Source organism: Narcine bancroftii, chromosome 2 (genome assembly GCF_036971445.1).
Source record: "Narcine bancroftii isolate sNarBan1 chromosome 2, sNarBan1.hap1, whole genome shotgun sequence".
NCBI classification, from domain to species: domain Eukaryota; kingdom Metazoa; phylum Chordata; class Chondrichthyes; order Torpediniformes; family Narcinidae; genus Narcine; species Narcine bancroftii.
Genome location: NC_091470.1, coordinates 195,044,265 through 195,064,086, shown reverse-complemented (window position 1 = coordinate 195,064,086; position 19,822 = coordinate 195,044,265). Strand labels below are relative to the sequence as shown.

General features: G+C 45.2%; 1 protein-coding gene across 4 annotated transcripts in view; it reads left to right on the top strand.

The window, feature by feature from the left end:
• Positions 1-566: 566 nt before the first annotated feature.
• Positions 567-19,822, top strand: part of LOC138754898 (uncharacterized) — a 92,672-nt gene continuing 73,416 nt past the window's right edge. The window contains exons 1-6 of one of the 4 annotated variants that reach the window (XM_069919866.1): positions 567-912; positions 3,260-3,349; positions 6,170-6,226; positions 12,479-12,547; positions 13,205-13,319; positions 19,546-19,637. In XM_069919866.1, coding sequence (XP_069775967.1) covers positions 910-912; positions 3,260-3,349; positions 6,170-6,226; positions 12,479-12,547; positions 13,205-13,319; positions 19,546-19,637 — 426 coding nt within the window. In that variant the 5' untranslated portion in view covers positions 567-909. Of the gene's footprint in view, positions 913-3,259; positions 3,350-6,169; positions 6,227-12,460; positions 12,548-13,204; positions 13,320-19,545; positions 19,638-19,822 lie in introns of all 4 variants that reach the window. The other 3 variants (XM_069919864.1, XM_069919865.1, XM_069919867.1) reach the window with 3 other exon arrangements.

Here is a 19,822-nt window from a genome sequence, read left to right as displayed (position 1 = left end):
GGTCAGCAGCCGCGGGGGCAGGGGACTAGTTCGCGTGACGTGCCACCCCCGCATCGGCGGGATCCCACGGGTTGGCGATGTAACGGGGTCAACCCCTGTAGTTAAAAGGTGCTGAAGGCTGCTTTGCCCCATGAATTGCACCTGGGTCCCAGGAGGGCTACTGAAAAGCACCTACTAATTATATAGTCAGATGACAACAAACCTGAGGTACCACACAGGGCCTGTGCCACAGTTTGGGCACCACAGCCAACACCATGATGCTGCCCAGGTGTATTAGATTATTATTTATATTCCCCGTTTAAAATGCTTTGAGGATTATTGGGCCCATTTATTTGGTTAAAAATATCCAGGGACTCCCACAGAGAGAAGGTACTGTAAAGTCCACTTGGTCCTCCCGTCCCTAAGAGGCGCCACTTGACACTGAAGTCAGTCATAAACAATTGTTTATGAGGCATTGAAGAGCCAGGGCCAGGGCAAATAAAAATTAAAAAAATAAAATAAAAACTCCCGGTGTCGCGCACACGTTAACTCAGTCCGCCCCCAACAAAGATGGCGGATGCAAACGTCAAAGCAGTTCGCCCCCAACAAAGATGGCGGGAGGAGGAGCGTTGAACCAGTTCGCTCCCAACCAAGATGGCGGGTCAAGCGTCAAATCAACACTTCCCCAACAAGGATGGCGGGAGGCAAGCCTTGAACGAGCTCGCATCCAACGAAGATGGCGAAGTCAAGCGTTAAAAATCAACTCGCCCTCATCAAAGATGGCGGAGGCCAACGTTAAATCAGCGTGCCCCCAACAAAGATGGTGGTGGCCCGTTGGTGGGTGAGAAGAGACGGGAGCGGCGGTGTGGGGGAATGAAGCCCTCTGACCCTTGACTCGAGGTCATCGTCAGGCAACGTGTGCTGCACAAGATGGTGAGTATCTCGGTCGTTTTGCAAACTTCTGCGGCTTGGGTTTTAAAGGTTTGCCTGTGGTGTGGCCGAGCTCCACGTGCACTGCAACTCGCTTGCAAAGGCCAACCACCTGCATTGATGTGGAGCCTTTTTCAACCGAGGATTTAAGGGTGTAGATGGTGGAGAAACTCAGCAGGTTAAGACTTGTCCTTTATATACAAGACACGGGAGGGGGGTTTATTGGCTAGATGGTGGAGAAAGAGCAGGTCGGTGGGGTTAATGGGGTAGATGGTAGAGAAACTCAGCAGGTCAAGCAGTGTCCTTTATATACAAGACACGGTGGGGGGAGGGTGTTGGGTTTAAGGGGATAGTTGGTGGAAAATCTCAGCAGGTCAAGAAATGTGCTTTATATACAAGATATGGGGGTGGGGGTGGGGTTTAATGCAGTAGATAGTGGAGAAACACAGCCCGTGAAACAGTCTCCTTTATACACAAGACATGGGGTGGAGAGGGGGTGGAATACAAGGCTGGAGAAAATCAGCCGGTCAAGCAGAGTCCTTTATAAACAAGACATGGGGGGGTGCGGTTTATTTGGGTAGATGGCAGGGAAACTCAGCCCATCAAGCAGTGTCCTTTATATACAAGATTGGAGGGTAGTTCGTATTGTTCCGTTGTTTATATGCCCAAAAAAAAATCCAGGAAATTACTGGTTGGTGAGCCTGACATTTGCAGTAGATAAGTTATTCGAATATTTTCTAAAATATCCCATATATAAGCATTTGGAAAGCTAGAGACCAATTAGAGATAGTGAAACAAATCTTAAACGTTTTCCAAGGAAGTTACCAGCAAAGTTATGGATGTTGTTTACATGAACTTTAGGAGGGCCTCTGACAAGGACACATTTGGGAGGTAAGTCAGGAAGGTGAGGCAGTAAACTGTATTTGACATTAGCTTTATGGGAGAAACCAGAGACTGGTGGTGGATGATAAGAGGCCTGCGACTCATGTTGTGCCTCAAAGATTAGTGCTGGATTCATTGTTTGTTGTCTATATCAATGATATAGATGATCATGTGGTAAATTGGATCAGCAAGTTTGCAGATGACATTAAGATTGGAGATGTTGTTGACCGCGAAGAAGGTTTTCGAAGCTTGCAGAGGGACTTGGACCAGAAGGAAAAATGGCAGAAGGAATTTAATGCAGACAAGTGTGAGGTGTTGCATTTTGGAAGGACATACCAAAGTTGGACATGCACAGTAAATGGTCGGGCACTGAGGAGTGCGGTAGAACACAGGTATCTGGGAATAGTGATGCATAATTCCTGAAAATGGCGTCGCCAATAGGGTCGTAAAGAGAATCATTTTTCATATTGGGCTTCATAAATTAGTGGATCGAATATCGGAGTGGGGATGTTGTAAAGTTGTACAAGACATTGGTGAGTCCAAATTTGCAGTATTGTGTTCAGTTTTGGTCACCGAACTACAGGAAAGATATCAATAAGATCGAAAGAGTGCAGATGAGATTTTCTAGGATGTTTCCCGGACTTCAGGAACTGAGTTCAAGGGAAAGGTTAAACAGGTTAGAACTTTAACCCCCGATGTGTTGAAGAATGAGGGGCGGGATTTGATCGAGATATACAAAATTATGAGGGGGACAGAGTTTAGGTGAGATGCAAACCAGAGGATATGGGTTAAAGGGAGAAGTTTAGGGGGAACATTAGGGTGAATTTCTTCATGTTGGGAGTGTGGAACGAGCTGGCAGCTGAAGTAGTGAATGTGGGCTCAATTTTAACGTAAGAAAAATTTGGACAGATACATGCATGGGAGGGGTATGGAGGACTATGAACTGGGTGCAGGTCAGAGGGACTCAGCAGAATAATAGTTCAGCACAGACTAGAAAGGCCAAAGGGCCTGTTTGCTGTGCTGTAAGGTTCTATGGGAGTTATGGATCAGTAAGCCTGACATTAGTAATGGAGAGAATGTTAGAAATCTAGAATAAAGACATCATCTGTTTAAGACGGGGATTTCTTTGCAGAGAATAGTGATTCTTTGGAATTCCCTATCTCAGGAAGTAGTGGCTACTCGGTTGTACAGTATATTTTTTGAGATATTATGGGGGGGGGAAATGGAAATTGATTATTGGATATTGCAATTGGGCAGGGAAGTAGACGAGTGGGTCAATTACCCACAATAAATCCACCTTGTGCCTGTGGGACTGTGCTCCTCTTCCTTCTCCTCCAAACCCCCCCCCCCGTCCCCCTACTTCCCCACTGCTCACCATTTTGTGGTCAAGGAGATTTGTTTGTAATGTGATTGACTTGCACATCCGTCTTGCTGCCTGTTACATTAAAATATGTTTCTTTCCGTTCAGGCAACCAAAAGGCTCTCTCTGCGCAACAGAGTTTCTGTGAGCGCCATTGATCAAACAGCACATTTGGATGATTTGCCTAAAGCACAGCAGGTAATGTCAACGCGTGTGGTGCAGACTAACCTGGGTTCAAACTCTGGTTAATTTGCGTTATTGGAAAGGTGGCCTTCTGCATTGCTGCCCTCTTGAACTGCACAGGTGATCGGAGTTCTAGTGGGAGAACATTTTGGGAATAGTCTTCACAATTCCTCGTTTTCAGCAATTTTGTGGGTAATCCTTCTGGGGAAAGTACTAAAATGGGAGAGGGGGAGTTTAATGGGAGCAGCTGTTATTGGGTGACGCCACAACTGATGTGGTTCTTTAACCCTTTGTACTCTGTATCCCTCTTTTCAGGGACTGCCAACTATACTCCAGTGGTTTTTTTCCACCCACATCTCACTTTAAGTATTCACTCTGGCATAAGTGCTCTGTGATTAGTGAGGGATTGCTCAAGTTGATATATAGGCGGAAAGAAAAAGGTTTGAAAACCACTGTTTTAATCATCCCTCATTGTCTCGTTATGTGCATGATTTCAGAACTCCAAAGGAAATGGGCCAATGACAATTTTTCTCAAGCAAAATATTTCAGTAACAATTGGGTCTAGAGCAGTGGTTCTCAACCTTCCCTTCCCACTCACGTCCCACCTTAAGCAACCCCTTACTAATCGCAGAACACCGATGGCCTAGGGATAACTTAAAGTGGGATGTGAGTGGGAAGAAAAAGGTTGAGAGCCACAATATGCTACGTGCTCTGGTTTTTGGGGACTGGTTTTAAACCCAACCATGAGCTGGTTTGTACTATGGACCCACTCCGGAGTAAACATTATGAAAGGTCAAAAATGGCCAGAGTCCAAAGTGTTGAGGAGCAGCTTTCAGTCCAGGTTCCAGTATGGAGGAAGGGGACGTTTAACTCAGAATGTATCTACAGTAAAATCCTCTGGTATCCGGAATTCAAGCAACCTGCAAAAAAAATTGAGGAAATTAATTTTAAAAACTAAAATAATAGGTAATAAAATACATAAATTTGAAATAGTTATTTTATCCTCAAGCCCATAAATTCTAGCTAAATCACTACACTCAGTTCTAATATGGGAGTAACACCATAAGGGCACAAGATCAGCCCATTGACTCTGCCCTGCCATTTAATCATGAGCTGATCTCCCTCTCAGCCCCACTGCCCGGCCTTCTCCCCAAAACCTTTGATGCCCTGATTAATCAAGAACCTGTCAATCTCTGCCTTAAATACACCCAATGACTTGGCCTCCACAGCTGCCCGTGGCAACAGATTCTTCACAGGGTGAGCGAGAGTTGGAAGCTCAACAACCATGCGCCAGAGGACGGCAGTGGGTTGAGCGGCATCAGTGCAAGGAAAAGTACATTTCAGGCCAAAACCTTTCCATTGTTTTTGGTGCCAAAGGAGTGCTAGAACATCCACTGCCCCGAGTACTCCCCCCCCTCCACCCTCCCCTCAATGTACAGGGAGAGTTTTCACCTTGCAGTTTGAAATTGAATTCATTACATTTGCCTCTGAGATGTACACGATTTGTGTAGCTCAATGAGGGCCTCCAGTGGCAGAAAGCTTATTACTACTGAGTGGCAGATAACGTAGTTGTCCAGCATTGAGAGAGCGAGTGGGATGCCTTAAAAGTTAATCGGGGATAAACACGTTTCAAGCAAGCTTGACATTCAGTGCTGATCCCAAATTGTTAGTGAGGCCCTCCCATTCAAATGCTGGCATTCCTTTCAAGAGGAATTGGATACAAGAGCAGGGATGTGATGGCAAGGCCCTGGTGAGGCTTCAACTTGGAAAATTACGAGCAGTTTTGGGCTCTTTATTTAAGAAAGGATGTGCTGACGTTGGAGAGGATTCAGAGGAGGTTAACAAGGACGATTCTGGAATTGAAAGGGTTATCATGTGGGGAACATTTGACTGCTCTTGGCCTGTACTGATTAGAATTGAGGAGAATGGGGGGGGGGGGGGTGGAAGTAGAGAGACCATTGCGAGATGGTGAGGAGATTAATTAAATTTTAAATTTCGACATACAGTCTATGCTGCCCAATTTACACCCAATTAACCTAGACCCCTGATATGTTTTGAAGGGTGGGAGGAAACTGGTTCCCCCGGGGAAAACCCACATAGACATGGGGAGAACGTACAAACTCCTTATAGACAGTGTGGGGTTTGAACCCAGGCCTGATCGCGGGTTCTGTAAAGGTGTTGCGCTAACCGCTACGCCAACCATGCCGCTCTTAATTACAAAGTTAATTGGAGTCCATTTAACCAGTGACCTATCCTGGAAGCACAACACTCCTCACTTGTTAGGAAGGCGCACCAAGACTGCACTCCCTGAGAAGACTATAGCGGGCAAGATCTTGTCAACCTTCTACAGGAGCTCTATCAAGAGCGTCCTGGCCGGCTGCATCACAGTGTGGTATGGTTGCTCCAGAGAAATAGATCGGAGGTCGATCCACAGGTCCTCAAGAGTGGCAGAGAGGATCACTGGGGTCTCCCTCTCTCCGTTGTTATGATCTAATGGGATTATTGACTGAAGAGGCGTGCAAAATTATTGAGGACCCACATCTAGCTACTTCAGTTGGGAAAGAGATACAGGAATGAGAACGCTGAATGACCTAAGGAACTGCTCACATTTACCATCCGAGATGCTCATATTTATGAAACAATATTTATTTATTTATTTGTATAGATAAATACTTGTCCTGCATGTGTTTTATGTCTGGGTGTGTGTCTGCGTGTTTTTCACCGAGGATCGGAGGATGCTGTTTCATCAGGTTGAACTTTTGCAATCAGATGATGATAAACTTGATTTGTGACCATAAAATAGTTACCCAAGTTCTGTTTTGGTTTGTATCTCAGGTTCATGCCTTGCAGAGTAAACCAATGACAAGAAGTATGTCCAAGAAAGTTGAACAGGTTTGTTAACAATGAAGCTCGTGGCTGTTCTGAATTTAACGAATTTTCATAATCCAACATATTTTTATCTTTTCTTACAACATAAAGTCGGTTCAGCCCATGGCAATGCTGTTTCCTCACTTGTTTCTCTGAAGAACTCCATCCTGATGTTCCTACCACCCTGCCAGCACTTGGAGTGATTTACATTGACCATATCATTGACCTTTGGATGTTGTGTTGAAACCAGAGCACTGGAGGCAAATCCAAGCAATCGTAGGGAGAGTGTGCAAACTCCACCCAGATTGCACCTGAGTCAGGTTCAAATCTGAGCCATGCATGTGTAAAACATACTGATGGAAATCTGTTGTTTTTATCCCCAAAGGGCGGCCATCATGTGAAGTGACCTACCAATAAAATGTTCGGACAATTGTTAAGTGGGTCAGTTGAAGGAGGATTTGATCTTTGGCAGGGTCAGTTGAAATTTGAGAAGAAGTAGACTTCTAATGCCTTTTGCTGATATTTCTATCATACCTCCCTGTCAAGCTCGGCCCTTGTGTGAAAGAATAAATTTAACGAATATGCTTAAAGGGTTAATGAATTAGGTGATAAAATACAGTAATTGCCTGTAAGGTGGTGGGAGCCTTCTAAACATGACCTTCCCTGTGCTGTAGTGAGATAGTAATCAACTCCAGAAGACTGTCAATACACCTTGAGTAAAGGGCACCTTGACATTTCCCAGCCATGGTTGCAGACACCACAGGGTGACATGTTACTGTAAGCACAAAATCGCCAGATGTGCGGAATTTGTAAGGGTCTCACGCAGACCAAAGGTGTATAAAAGTACGATGACCACTATGATGCCTTGAGTGGGGTTCAGTGCAGAGAGCGAGTTACTAAACTCTTTCATCACCACTCACTCCTGCTAGCTTTACCAAGGTTAAATAAAGAAATCGTTGTATGCTTAATTGGTTCTGCAGTTTGTTTTATTACTGCGTGGCCTGACTTTAACACTTGGAGGTTTAATCTCTTTGGAGGTTTTTACCTCTTGGAACATGTTTCATGCTGTACCACTCTTCATGTACGACCCTGTGGTTCGGTAAGACAACAGCACCATCTGCAAATTTGCTGATGATACCACAGTAGTGGGGTTGCATAAAAACAGGATGATGAGTCAGTAAATGGGGAGGGGGAGTGGGATTTAAAACTTGGCTAAATGATGCACAAACAACCTCGCACTCAATGTCACCAAAACCAAGGAGCTGATTGCTGACTTCAGGAAGGGAAAACCAGAGGTGTTCGATTCCGTGATCATTGGGGGATTGGAGGTGCAGAGGATGAGCAAATTTTAAGTTCTTGGGAGTCGCCATCTGGACCCAACACATTAATAGTTTCATGAAGAAAATATGTCAGCACCTCGACTTCCTCAGGAGTTTACAGAGGTTTGGTATGAGCTGGCAAACGTCTATAGATGTTCGGTGGAATGTGTGCTGACTGGGTGCATCACGGTCTGGTACGGGGATACCAATACCCCTGAGCGTAAAGTCCTGCCCAGGACATCGTAGGCAAAACCCTAATCAGTGTTGAGAGCATCTATGGGGGGACGCTGCTGTCAGAGAGCAGCAGCGATCATCAATGACCCACACCAGCCAGCCAGCCAGCACACGCTCTGTTCTCGCGACTGCCATCAGGAAAGATGCCACAAGACTCGCCCCACTAGGTTCAGGAACAGCTGCACAAGTCAGGGTCCTTAAATGAATCGCTGATTGAGTTTGTTGTTGAGGAGTCTGATGGTAGAAGGGTAGCAGCTGACTTTGAACCTGGTGGGGCAAGTCTTGTGGTATCTATACCTCTTGTTTGCAGCAGTGAGATCAGCACATGTTCTGGGTGGTGTGGATCCTTGATGATCGCTAGGATTGAGCTTGGAATCACCTGTCATTGAAGTCTGCTGAGCTGCAAGGTTAAACCCTTCTCTGACTAGAGTCAGACCCTCCTGTCCTTTCTAATTCTCCCTCCTCCCTTCACCAAGCCATCCCTCCTGCCTTTGCGACCACACCTCCCCCACCCTTTCTCTTTTGTTCGGACACCTGTGGGTATTTTTCTGTACCTTGATGAAAGTACAGAAACATCGGTTATGTATTTTTTACTTTGCGATTATAAAGGAGACTTTTTGACCTGCTAAGTTTCTCCAGTAATGTGTTTTTGCAACAGCCCATTGTTTAATTCATTTCCTAACCTGTTGTGCTTGGGTTCATGTATATACACACACACACACACACACACACACACACACACACACACACACACACACACACACACACACACACACACACACGTTCTCTCTCCCACACACACACACAAACGCACAATTTCTCTATCCCTCACACTCACACTCTCTCCCACACATACACACTTTCTCTCTCCCATACACACACACTTTCTCCCACACACACACACTTTCTCCCACACACACACTTTCTCCCACACACACACACTTTCTCCCACACACACACACTTTCTCCCACACACACACACACTCTTTCTCTCTCCCACACACACACTCTTTCTCTCTCCCACACACACACACTTTCTCTCTCCCACACACACACACTTTCTCTCTCCCACACACTTTCTCTCTCCCACACACTTTCTCTCTCCCACACACTTTCTCTCTCCCACACACTTTCTCTCTCCCACACACTTTCTCTCTCCCACACACTTTCTCTCTCCCACACACTTTCTCTCTCCCACACACTTTCTCTCTCCCACACACTTTCTCTCTCCCACACACTTTCTCTCTCCCCCCCACACACACACACTTTCTCTCTCTCCCCCCCACACACACACACACACTTTCTCTCTCTCCCCCCCACACACACACACACTTTCTCTCTCTCACACACACACTTTCTCTCTCACACACACACACTTTCTCTCTCTCACACACACACTTTCTCTCTCTCACACACATACTTTCTCTCTCTCACACACACACTTTCTCTCTCTCACACACACTTTCTCTCTCTCACACACACACTTTCTCTCACCCACACACTTTCTCTCTCCCACACACTTTCTCTCTCCCACACACTTTCTCTCTCCCACACACTTTCTCTCTCCCACACACTTTCTCTCTCCCACACACTTTCTCTCTCCCACACACTTTCTCTCTCCCACACACTTTCTCTCTCCCACACACTTTCTCTCTCCCACACACTTTCTCTCTCCCACACACTTTCTCTCTCCCACACACTTTCTCTCTCCCACACACTTTCTCTCTCCCACACACTTTCTCTCTCCCACACACTTTCTCTCTCCCACACACTTTCTCTCTCCCACACACTTTCTCTCTCCCACACACTTTCTCTCTCCCACACACTTTCTCTCTCCCACACACTTTCTCTCTCCCACACACTTTCTCTCTCCCACACACTTTCTCTCTCCCACACACTTTCTCTCTCCCACACACTTTCTCTCTCCCACACACTTTCTCTCTCCCACACACTTTATCTCACCCACACACTTTCTCTCACCCACACACTTTCTCTCACCCACACACACACTTTCTCTCTCCCACACACACACTTTCTCTCTCCCACACACACACACTTTCTCTCTCCCACACACACACACTTTCTCTCTCCCACACACACACACACTTTCTCTCTCCCACACACACACACACTTTCTCTCTCCCACACACACACACACTTTCTCTCTCCCACACACACACTTTCTCTCTCCCACACACACACACACTTTCTCTCTCCCACACACACACACACTTTCTCTCTCCCACACACACACACACTTTCTCTCTCCCACACACACACACACTTTCTCTCTCCCACACACACACACTCTCTCTCCCACACACACACACACACTTTCTCTCTCCCACACACACACTTTCTCTCTCCCACACACACACTTTCTCTCTCCCACACACACACTTTCTCTCTCCCACACACACACTTTCTCTCTCCCACACACACACTTTCTCTCTCCCACACACACACTTTCTCTCTCCCACACACACACTTTCTCTCTCCCACACACACACTTTCTCTCTCCCACACACACACTTTCTCTCTCCCACACACACACTTTCTCTCTCCCACACACACACACACTTTCTCTCTCCCACACACACACACACTTTCTCTCTCCCACACACACACACTTTCTCTCTCCCACACACACACACTTTCTCTCTCCCACACACACACACTTTCTCCCACACACACACTTTCTCTCTCCCACACACACACACTTTCTCTCTCCCACACGCACACACACTTTCTCTCTCCCACACGCACACACACTTTCTCTCTCCCACACGCACACACACTTTCTCTCTCTCACACGCACAACACTTTCTCTCTCGCAGACGCACAACACTTTCTCTCTCGCAGACGCACAACACTTTCTCTCTCTCACACGCACAACACTTTCTCTCTCTCACACGCACAACACTTTCTCTCTCTCACACGCACAACACTTTCTCTCTCTCACACGCACAACACTTTCTCTCTCTCACACGCACAACACTTTCTCTCTCTCACACGCACAACACTTTCTCTCTCTCACACGCACACTCACTTTCTCTCTCTCACACGCACACACACTTTCTCTCTCTCACACGCACACACACTTTCTCTCTCTCACACGCGCGCTTTCTCTCTCTCCCCCACACGCGCGCTTTCTCTCTCCCCCACACGCGCGCTTTCTCTCTCCCCCACACGCGCGCTTTCTCTCTCCCCCACACGCGCGCTTTCTCTCTCCCCCACACGCGCGCTTTCTCTCTCCCCCACACGCGCGCTTTCTCTCTCCCCCACACGCGCGCTTTCTCTCTCCCCCACACGCGCGCTTTCTCTCTCCCCCACACGCGCGCTTTCTCTCTCCCCCACACGCGCGCTTTCTCTCTCCCCCACACGCGCGCTTTCTCTCTCCCCCACACGCGCGCTTTCTCTCTCCCCCACACGCGCGCTTTCTCTCTCCCCCACACGCGCGCTTTCTCTCTCCCCCACACGCGCGCTTTCTCTCTCCCCCACACGCGCGCTTTCTCTCTCCCCCACACGCGCGCTTTCTCTCTCCCCCACACGCGCGCTTTCTCTCTCCCCCACACGCGCGCTTTCTCTCTCCCCCACACGCGCGCTTTCTCTCTCCCCCACACGCGCGCTTTCTCTCTCCCCCACACGCGCGCTTTCTCTCTCCCCCACACGCGCGCTTTCTCTCTCCCCCACACGCGCGCTTTCTCTCTCCCCCACACGCGCGCTTTCTCTCTCCCCCACACGCGCGCTTTCTCTCTCCCCCACACGCGCGCTTTCTCTCTCCCCCACACGCGCGCTTTCTGTCTCCCCCACACGCGCGCTTTCCCCTCCCACCCCTGCCCGATTTGTTGTCAGATTACATACATCACATACAACCCTGAGATTCTTTTTCCTGCGGGCCGGGCAGAATGACCACTTACTGGCAGTGCCAAATCTACTCAATGTACATGTGTAAACAAATAAATATAAACAAATTGACTGCAATAGAGAGAAAAAAACCCTTATTATCACAGCTAAAGTAAACTGTCTTCATTGCCGTGGGATAGGAGAGGCCAAGTGATTAATTCACAATAGAATCTAACAGCATTAGTTCCTGGACTATTCAAGGCTTCTTTCATTTGCACGTTAATTTTGTGCAACAGTTAGCTCAGATACAAAGTTGTTGGTAATAAGGACAGTAGGTCTGATGATGAATTGTATTACCGTATACATCATTGCATAGGATGCTGCTAAACTTTAAAATTTCACCTTAAAATCAGGGCCGTCCTATACGCCAGGTCTAAAATTCTTCTCTTGCCCAAGTCTCAGCATCACTGCCATCTTCCTGCCGGCTCCGACGCAACCTCGTGCATGTTCTGTTAGTTCTTTGCGAAGTCTCAGCGCTCCCCCCTTGGGGTCCGACTGCTGTTGTCTCTATAGGCTTTAAACGGCCAGTTACAGGAGCTGACAGTGGCTTATTTTAAAATATGCAAATAAAATTTAAACCTTTAAATGATAATTTGTTAATTAAAATATTGTGATTTCTTTTTAACAGCATTCACTGGTCAGTGGCAAGTGACATTTTTCTGGGGTTCGTCTTATACAAAGGGTATCACTCAAAACCAGCACTGACGGTTTCAATTAAGGTTGTCCTATACAACGGCTCATACTGTATTCTGAAATTTTCCTAGCTGGTAGTGGACAGTTTTTAAATGGCAGTGAATAGTTTCTTCTTTGTTTTCAGACCCCATCTCGGACCAACCAGTGTGATGACAGAGCCTTTGAAAGTCCGTCAACCACAGGTATTCAAAAGGTAAGACTGGGCTGTAGAAGTCCTTTAACTGTACTTTAGTGGTGAGAATAGGAAGACAGACTATCTGAGAAATCAGAAGAAGAGGAGGTGTCAAAATGAAAGTGATGCCAAAGCTTCAATATCTTTTCCAGTCGTTACCCATTGCACCGCTTTGGGTTTTTTTCTGTGGAATGGGAAAGTAGGTAGAATCTCCATGGAAAAGATAAATAAATTGGGGGGTTTAAAATGACTTGACTTTAAAAAGTATTATTGGACATCCCAAGCGAGATTTATCGCCTCGCTATTTGAGGGAGAGGAGGGCCCCAGCGTGGACGCAGATTGGGCTGTGTTCATTAGGTGAAGGAATGGCTGAAGAACTCAATGGGATGTAAAACTACTCTTGGAGAAAATGATAACCCCATCCTAAAAGATGTACTTCAGACGTGGAAAAGGTTAAATCAAGGTATTGGATAGAAGTGGGGATATTCCCCCAAAATGCCCTGACTCAGAATAATTTAACACTTTGGATACATGGATGGCTTTGTTTATTGGATTTTGTAAGTCTGTGAAAACTAAAATAAAATATTTTTTAAAAAGTTTGAGTGAAATTATCTTTTCTCAGTTAAAGTAAAAAAAATTAGAATTGTTTTTCTATTTTACCCATGGGTAATTTGATAGGTTTCAGAGGAGATTTGTACAAGAAGGTTACTACGTGTCACGGGTACACTGAAATCGGCAACAGTCTCTCATCAGAAGGAGAAAGCTCTCCCTTCTACCACCCTCTCACAGGAAGGTAAGGGGCTTGCTGGGATGAGGGCCAACTAGTGACTGTTCTGATCAGAACTTCATGGATGTTCCCTTCAAATATAGTGTTTCTCCTGCTTAACCTGAGTGGTCTTCTTTTGAGCCAAGGAAGATTAGGGAAGTCTGAAGTCACTGTGGTTGAAGTGAAATACGCAAAGATGCTGGAGAAACTCAGCAGGCCACGCCTAATCTATAGGAAGCAAATGGTAGCCAATGTTTTGGGCCTGGGCCCTTTGTCAAGGTATGAGCAAAAAGCAGGCAGGCAACTGAATAAAAAGGTGGGGGGGGGGACATTTCGAATGCTGTAAGGCCTGGACAGAGTAGATGTGGTAAGGGTGTTTCCCATGGTTGGGGAATCTAGGACCAGAGGGCACAACCTCAGGATAAAAGGGCGTCAATTTAAAACAGAAGTGCGGAGAAATGTCATTAGCCACAGGTGGCCATGGAAGCGAGTTCGTTGGGTGTATTTAAGGCAGAGATTGAGAGGTATTTGATTAGTCAGGGCATCATGGGTTTCGGGTAGAAGGCCTGGGAGTGGGACTATGTGGGAGGAGTCAATGGGCCTCCTTCTGCTCCTATATCTTGTAAAGCAGCCGGGGGAGATTTCAAGGGATGAGGGAAAAAGCAGGCAGGTGCCCAAACAAAAAGGTGGGGAGTGAAGAAGGAGCAGGAGGGAGTTGAGAAGTAACATAACATAACAATTACAGCACGGAAACAGGCCATTAGGCCCTTCTAGTCCGCACTGAACCAAACACCCCTTTCTAGTCCCACCTCCCTGCACAATGCTCATAACCCTCCATCTTCTTCTCATCCATATACCTGTCCAACCTTTTCTTAAATAATACAATTAACTCCGCCGCCACTATTTCTCCCGGAAGCTCATTCCACATGGCTACCACTCTCTGAGTAAAGAAGTTCCCCCTCATGTTACCTCTAAACCTCTGCCCCTTAATTCTTAACTCATGTCCTCTTGTTTTAATCTTTCCTCCTCTTAACGGAAATAGTCTATCCACATCCACTCTGTCTATCCCTTTCATAATCTTAAATACTTCTATCAAATCCCCTCTCAACCTTCTACGCTCCAAAGAATAAAGACCTAATCTGTCCAATCTCTCCCTATACTCTAGATGCTTAAACCCAGGTAACATTCTGGTAAACCTTCTCTGCACTCTCTCCACTCTGTTTATATCCTTCCTATAATTAGGCGACCAGAACTGCACACAGAACTCCAAATTAGGCCGCACCAACGTCTTATACAATTTCAACATCACCTCCCAACTCCTATATTCCATGCAATGATTGATAAAGGCCAGCATACTAAAAGCCTTCTTCACCACCCTATTCACATGAGTTTCTACCTTCAGGGAACGATGTACCGTTACTCCTAAATCTTTCTCCTCTTCTGTATTCATCAATGCTCTCCCATTTACCACGTATGTCCTATTCTGATTCTTCTTACCAAAATGAAGCACCTCACACTTATCAGCATTAAATTCCATCTGCCATTTTTCAGCCCACTTTTCTAAGCAGCCCAAATCCCTCTGCAATCCTTGAAAACCTTCTTCATTATCCACTATTCCACCTATCTTAGTATCGTCTGCATATTTACTAATCCAATTCACCACCCCATCATCTAGATCATTAATGTATATAACGAACAACAATGGGCCCAATACAGATCCTTGAGGCACACCACTGGTCACCGGCCTCCAACCTGACAGACAATTACCCACTACCACTCTCTGGCCTCTCCCTTTCAGCCAATGTTCAATCCATTTGACTATCTCAAAATTTATACCTAAAGACTGCACCTTCCTAACTAACCTTCCATGTGGTACCTTATTGAAGGCCTTACTGAAGTCCATATAGACAGCATGCACTGCGCTACCCTCATCCACATTCCTAGTCACCTCTTCAAAAAATTCAATCAGATTGGTCAAACATGACCTTCCTCCCACAAATCCATGTTGAGTGCTCCTGATCAGACCCTGTCTATCCAGATATTTATAAGTACTATCTCTAAGAATTTTCTCCATTAATTTACCTACCACAGACGTCAAACTTACAGGCCGATAGTTGCCAGGCTTCCTCCTTGAACCCTTTTTAAATAACGGAACCACATGCGCAATGCGCCAATCCTCCGGCACTATCCCCATATCTAATGACATTTGGAAAATTACCGCCAGAGCCTCTGCTATTTCCTCCTTCACTTCTCTCAATGTCCTGGGGAAGATCCCGTCTGGTCCCGGAGACTTATCCACCTTTATATTCTTCAAAAGCCCTAAAACTACACCTTTTGTAATCTCTATATTCCCCATATTTACCCAATTTGCTTTTTTTATCTCACATCTCCCAATATCCTTCTCCTTAGTGAATACCGAAGAAAAGAAACTGTTCAATATCTCCCCCATTTCTCTAGGCTCCACACACAGTTTTCCGCTCTGATTTTCTAAGGGACCAATTTTGTCTCTAGCTTTCCTTTTACCATTAACATATTTGTAGAACTCTTTTGGATTAGTTTTCACCCTGCTTGCCATAGTTTCCTCGTACCTTTTAGCTTTCCTAATTCCTCTCTAAAGATTCCTCTTACATTCAATGTATCTTTCAAACATCTCCTTAACTCCATGCTTCTTATATCTAATGTACGCCTCCCTTTTTCTTCGAACCAAGTTTCCAATATTCCTTGAAAACCACAGCTCTCTCAAACCTTTTGCCCCTCCTTTTAACTTAACAGGAACATAAAGCTTTTGCACTCTCAAAATCTGATCTTTAAAAGACTTCCATCTCTCTACTACATCCTGCCCATAAAACAAATTGTCCCAATGCACACCCTGCGTCCTTTCGCATCTCCTCAAATCTAGCTTTTCCCCAATCAAAAACCTCAACCCTGTACATGAACCACATTTCGTTTACAAAGTATGGCTATTTCTCACAAGGCTAGAGTTTAATGTGTAAACCTAGTCACCCCTTCGGAATGTAGTGTGGGAGCTGTTGTTGTGAACTGGTGCAGTTTGTGTGGTCAGGGAACTTTTCAGTAAAGGCTGTGTAATTGCCCCAGCAAGTGGTCAACCCCTGTTGTGGGGGGGGGGGGGGGCGGTGGGGGGTTGGGGGGAGGAAAAGAAACAGGCAATCTCAAGCAACCAGAAGATTCACTTACCTAGCATCTACCAACCCCCTTAGGTGCCGGATATCTTTTCTGGTTAGTCATTTAATTTACACTATTGTTAGTTTATTTTACCTGTGTTGCAAATATCAGTGCAATTGTACATTATGTTCATGTATAAACTCATCGCTAATTTAACTATTATACAGCAAAGATAAAGATACATCACAAACATTTTGGGCTTGAGCCCTTCATCAGGGTGCCTGAATCATGGTGTCCGCAGACTTTTGTGTTTTACTTCTGTACATTTTTTTCATACCTTGATGAAGGACTCAAGCCTGAAATGCCAGTTCTGTATCTTTATCTTTGCTGTATAAAGGGCACTGTCTGACCTGCTGAGTTTCTCCAGCATCATGTTTTTACTTCGATCACAATGTCTGCAGACTTGCGTGTTTTACCCTAATTTGACCGTTTTTAAGATATTGAGATTATTATATCAGGAACAAAGAAGGCCAAGTTCCAGGTGGTATAATTGATCTTATTTTAAAGGCTGAAAATGAAGAGACTCACTTGTAATTGAATTAATAATTTTATCCCCCAAGGAGGAAGAAAATTTTTAATTAGAGTGAACTGTTTTGTCTTGTAAATTTATTCACTGATAAATTTGAAGTCGCTCATCCAATCGCATTAACAAAGGTCTTGTGTCAAGTTTCATTTTAATTGCTTGATTTGAGCAACAACATAATTTTCTTTATAAATTAGCATCATTAACAGGAAATCTATGCAAGAGGCAGCTATGCTGTCAGAGAAACGTTTGTTTTGAGGCAAGATTTAATTCCTGGTGGTCACCTGCCTCGCACCCTCTCCATGAACTTGCGATCAGACAATGCTATAATGCAATGTCCAAGCTTGTAACAAGTTCTCTTTCCCCTACAACTGCTCATTTGCAGATCTGGCAGCACCCTAATTGTAAAATTTATTTTCAAATCTCTCCAGAGTATTTAATGTTATCTGTCGTATTCAAATGCTTTAATTTTAATTAACCATCCTGAGTAACTAAGCACTTACTTGATATGTTTTTGTTCTCCCTTCAATGGCTGTGATTTACGCCCTATTTTTGAAGAAGTAACCTGGTGTCATCTCCACCAACCATTCTCAGTGGGCGCAGTCCTGGGGGCCACAGCACATTTGGTGAGGGTGGGTGGGGGGGGGGGAAACCACGGTCTTTAATTTTTTTTTAATGTAGTCGGAAGAGTAGCACGGAAAAAAAATAGCTAAACCTGGGAAGGGGGCCCATAAACTTTGAGCAGTGTCTTAAGGGCCCCCCAGCCAAAAAACAAAGGTTGGGAATGGCTGATCTACAGCCCTACATGATGTTTTGTAAATGTCTTGATTCTTCCCTCAATCTAACCTTGTTACAAAATAAGTAGGTAACTTTTAGGAAAAATTATCATGGAAGTTTAAGATTAACAAGTAAGTAATTTATTTTTGAACTTTATTTCCTCGGAGATAAATGTGTTTCTTGCCCTGTTTCAGTATCTCACCAATAAATGAAGTGGGAGTAGATCTGTCAAACCATTTAATTACATTCCCATTGACTTCATTTTCCCACTGATTCCTGATAACCATTTGTCTCTTTGATTATTATGGAAGAGAGTCACAGTTATACAACGTGGAAACCAGTTATTCAAGACAACAAGTTTATGCCAACCAGCTAGTCCCATTTGCCTACAATTTATCCATATCACTCTGAATCGTTCCAGCGCACCTGACTAAATGTCTTTGAAGCGTTGCAATTGTGCCTGCATTGGCCACTTCCTTTGTTCCACACACCCACCACTTTCTTTCTGGTCAAGTTTGCCTCGCAGTTCTTTAAGTCTTTATAGAACATTGAACAGTACAGGCCCTTCGGCCCACAATGTGGTGACAACCTTTAGACCCTGGTTCCCACATCACTCTCCACTTTAAATTCCTCCATATGCTTGTCTGGTCATTTCTTGGATTTCACCCATGTGCCTGCCTCCATCACTGACCCAGGTTGTGCATTTCTAGCACTAACCACTCTCTGGGTTAAAAAAATCTTCCTCTAATATCTCCCTTGAACTTCCCACCCATTACCTTAAAGCTGTGCCCTCTTGTACTGAGCAGTGGCGCCCTGGGAAGGAGCCACACACTCTATCTATTCCTCACCCTATCTTGTACGCCTCTATCATGTCTCCTCTCACCCTCCTTCTCTACAAAGAGTAAAGCCCCAGCTCCCTTAATCTCTGCTCATACTCTCAAAAACAAGTAGCATCCTGGTAAATCTCCTCTGCACCCTTCCCAACGCATCCACGCCTTTCCTATAATGAGCCAATCAGAATTGGACATGGTACTCCAAGTGTGGTCGAACCAGAGTCTTGTAGATTACCTCACGGCTCTTAAACTCTGCTGGTTTTAGAGTCTTCCAACAGAAGACCATTCACCTTACCAATACCCCTCATGGTTTGGTAAGGCACCCCTCAGCCCCCTACCCTTCAGCAATAAAGTGACAGCTTATCCAGTCTCTTTTTCTAACTCCATTTATCCCAGTCACCTCCTCGAGAATCTTTTGTACACCTCTTCCAACATAATGACAACCTTTCTGTAGCTAGATGCCTGGAACTGCGCACAAGATCGTCCTCCATGCCCTTGTCAATCCCCTATTAATCACTCTTAACGGCAAATCCATGGTCCTGTATGACTATTGAATCTGCCTCAAAAATGTTCAAAAACACCTCTTCACAAAGGCAGATGAAGCAGTTTCCAAAGGCTTGCAACCCACTGAGAGGGGAGAGGCAAAAAAGGGCATTAAATTAAAGTTGGAACCGAACCATTCAGAGAAGTGAAATCTGGGACTCTCTCTTGTAACCACATCCTCCTTAAAGATGTAACTGAGGCTGAGATACAGTTGAGCAAGAGCTTCGGGCAGGTTAAGGGGTTCCATCGAGTCACCCAAGGTTTATTTGCAAAACTGAACCAAATTGATCATGACCAATTCTTGTTCCTGTGTCTTCCCCTCTTCTTGCTTAAACCGAATGGTTTCCATCCAATGGAATATGTTGACCAAGCCAGACACTTTTTCTCTTTGTAGAGGAAAATGTGAACGGTCGCGTCACCCCGTCAGAAAATGACGAACTCCCCAAGCTGTGGCTCACTGAATCTCCTGGCGAAAGATTGGAAAAGGTGAAGGGTTGATTTATTCACTCTAAATATTGAATTTCTTGCTAAAATATGATTGTGTGCAGAAATCTGAAAGTCTGGAAATCCTCAGCAGGTCGGGCAGGATATATGAAGAGGGAAACCCATTTATTTCAGAAATGTACAAATTATTACAACGGAAAATGTCTAAGGGGGATTTGCATAAATCA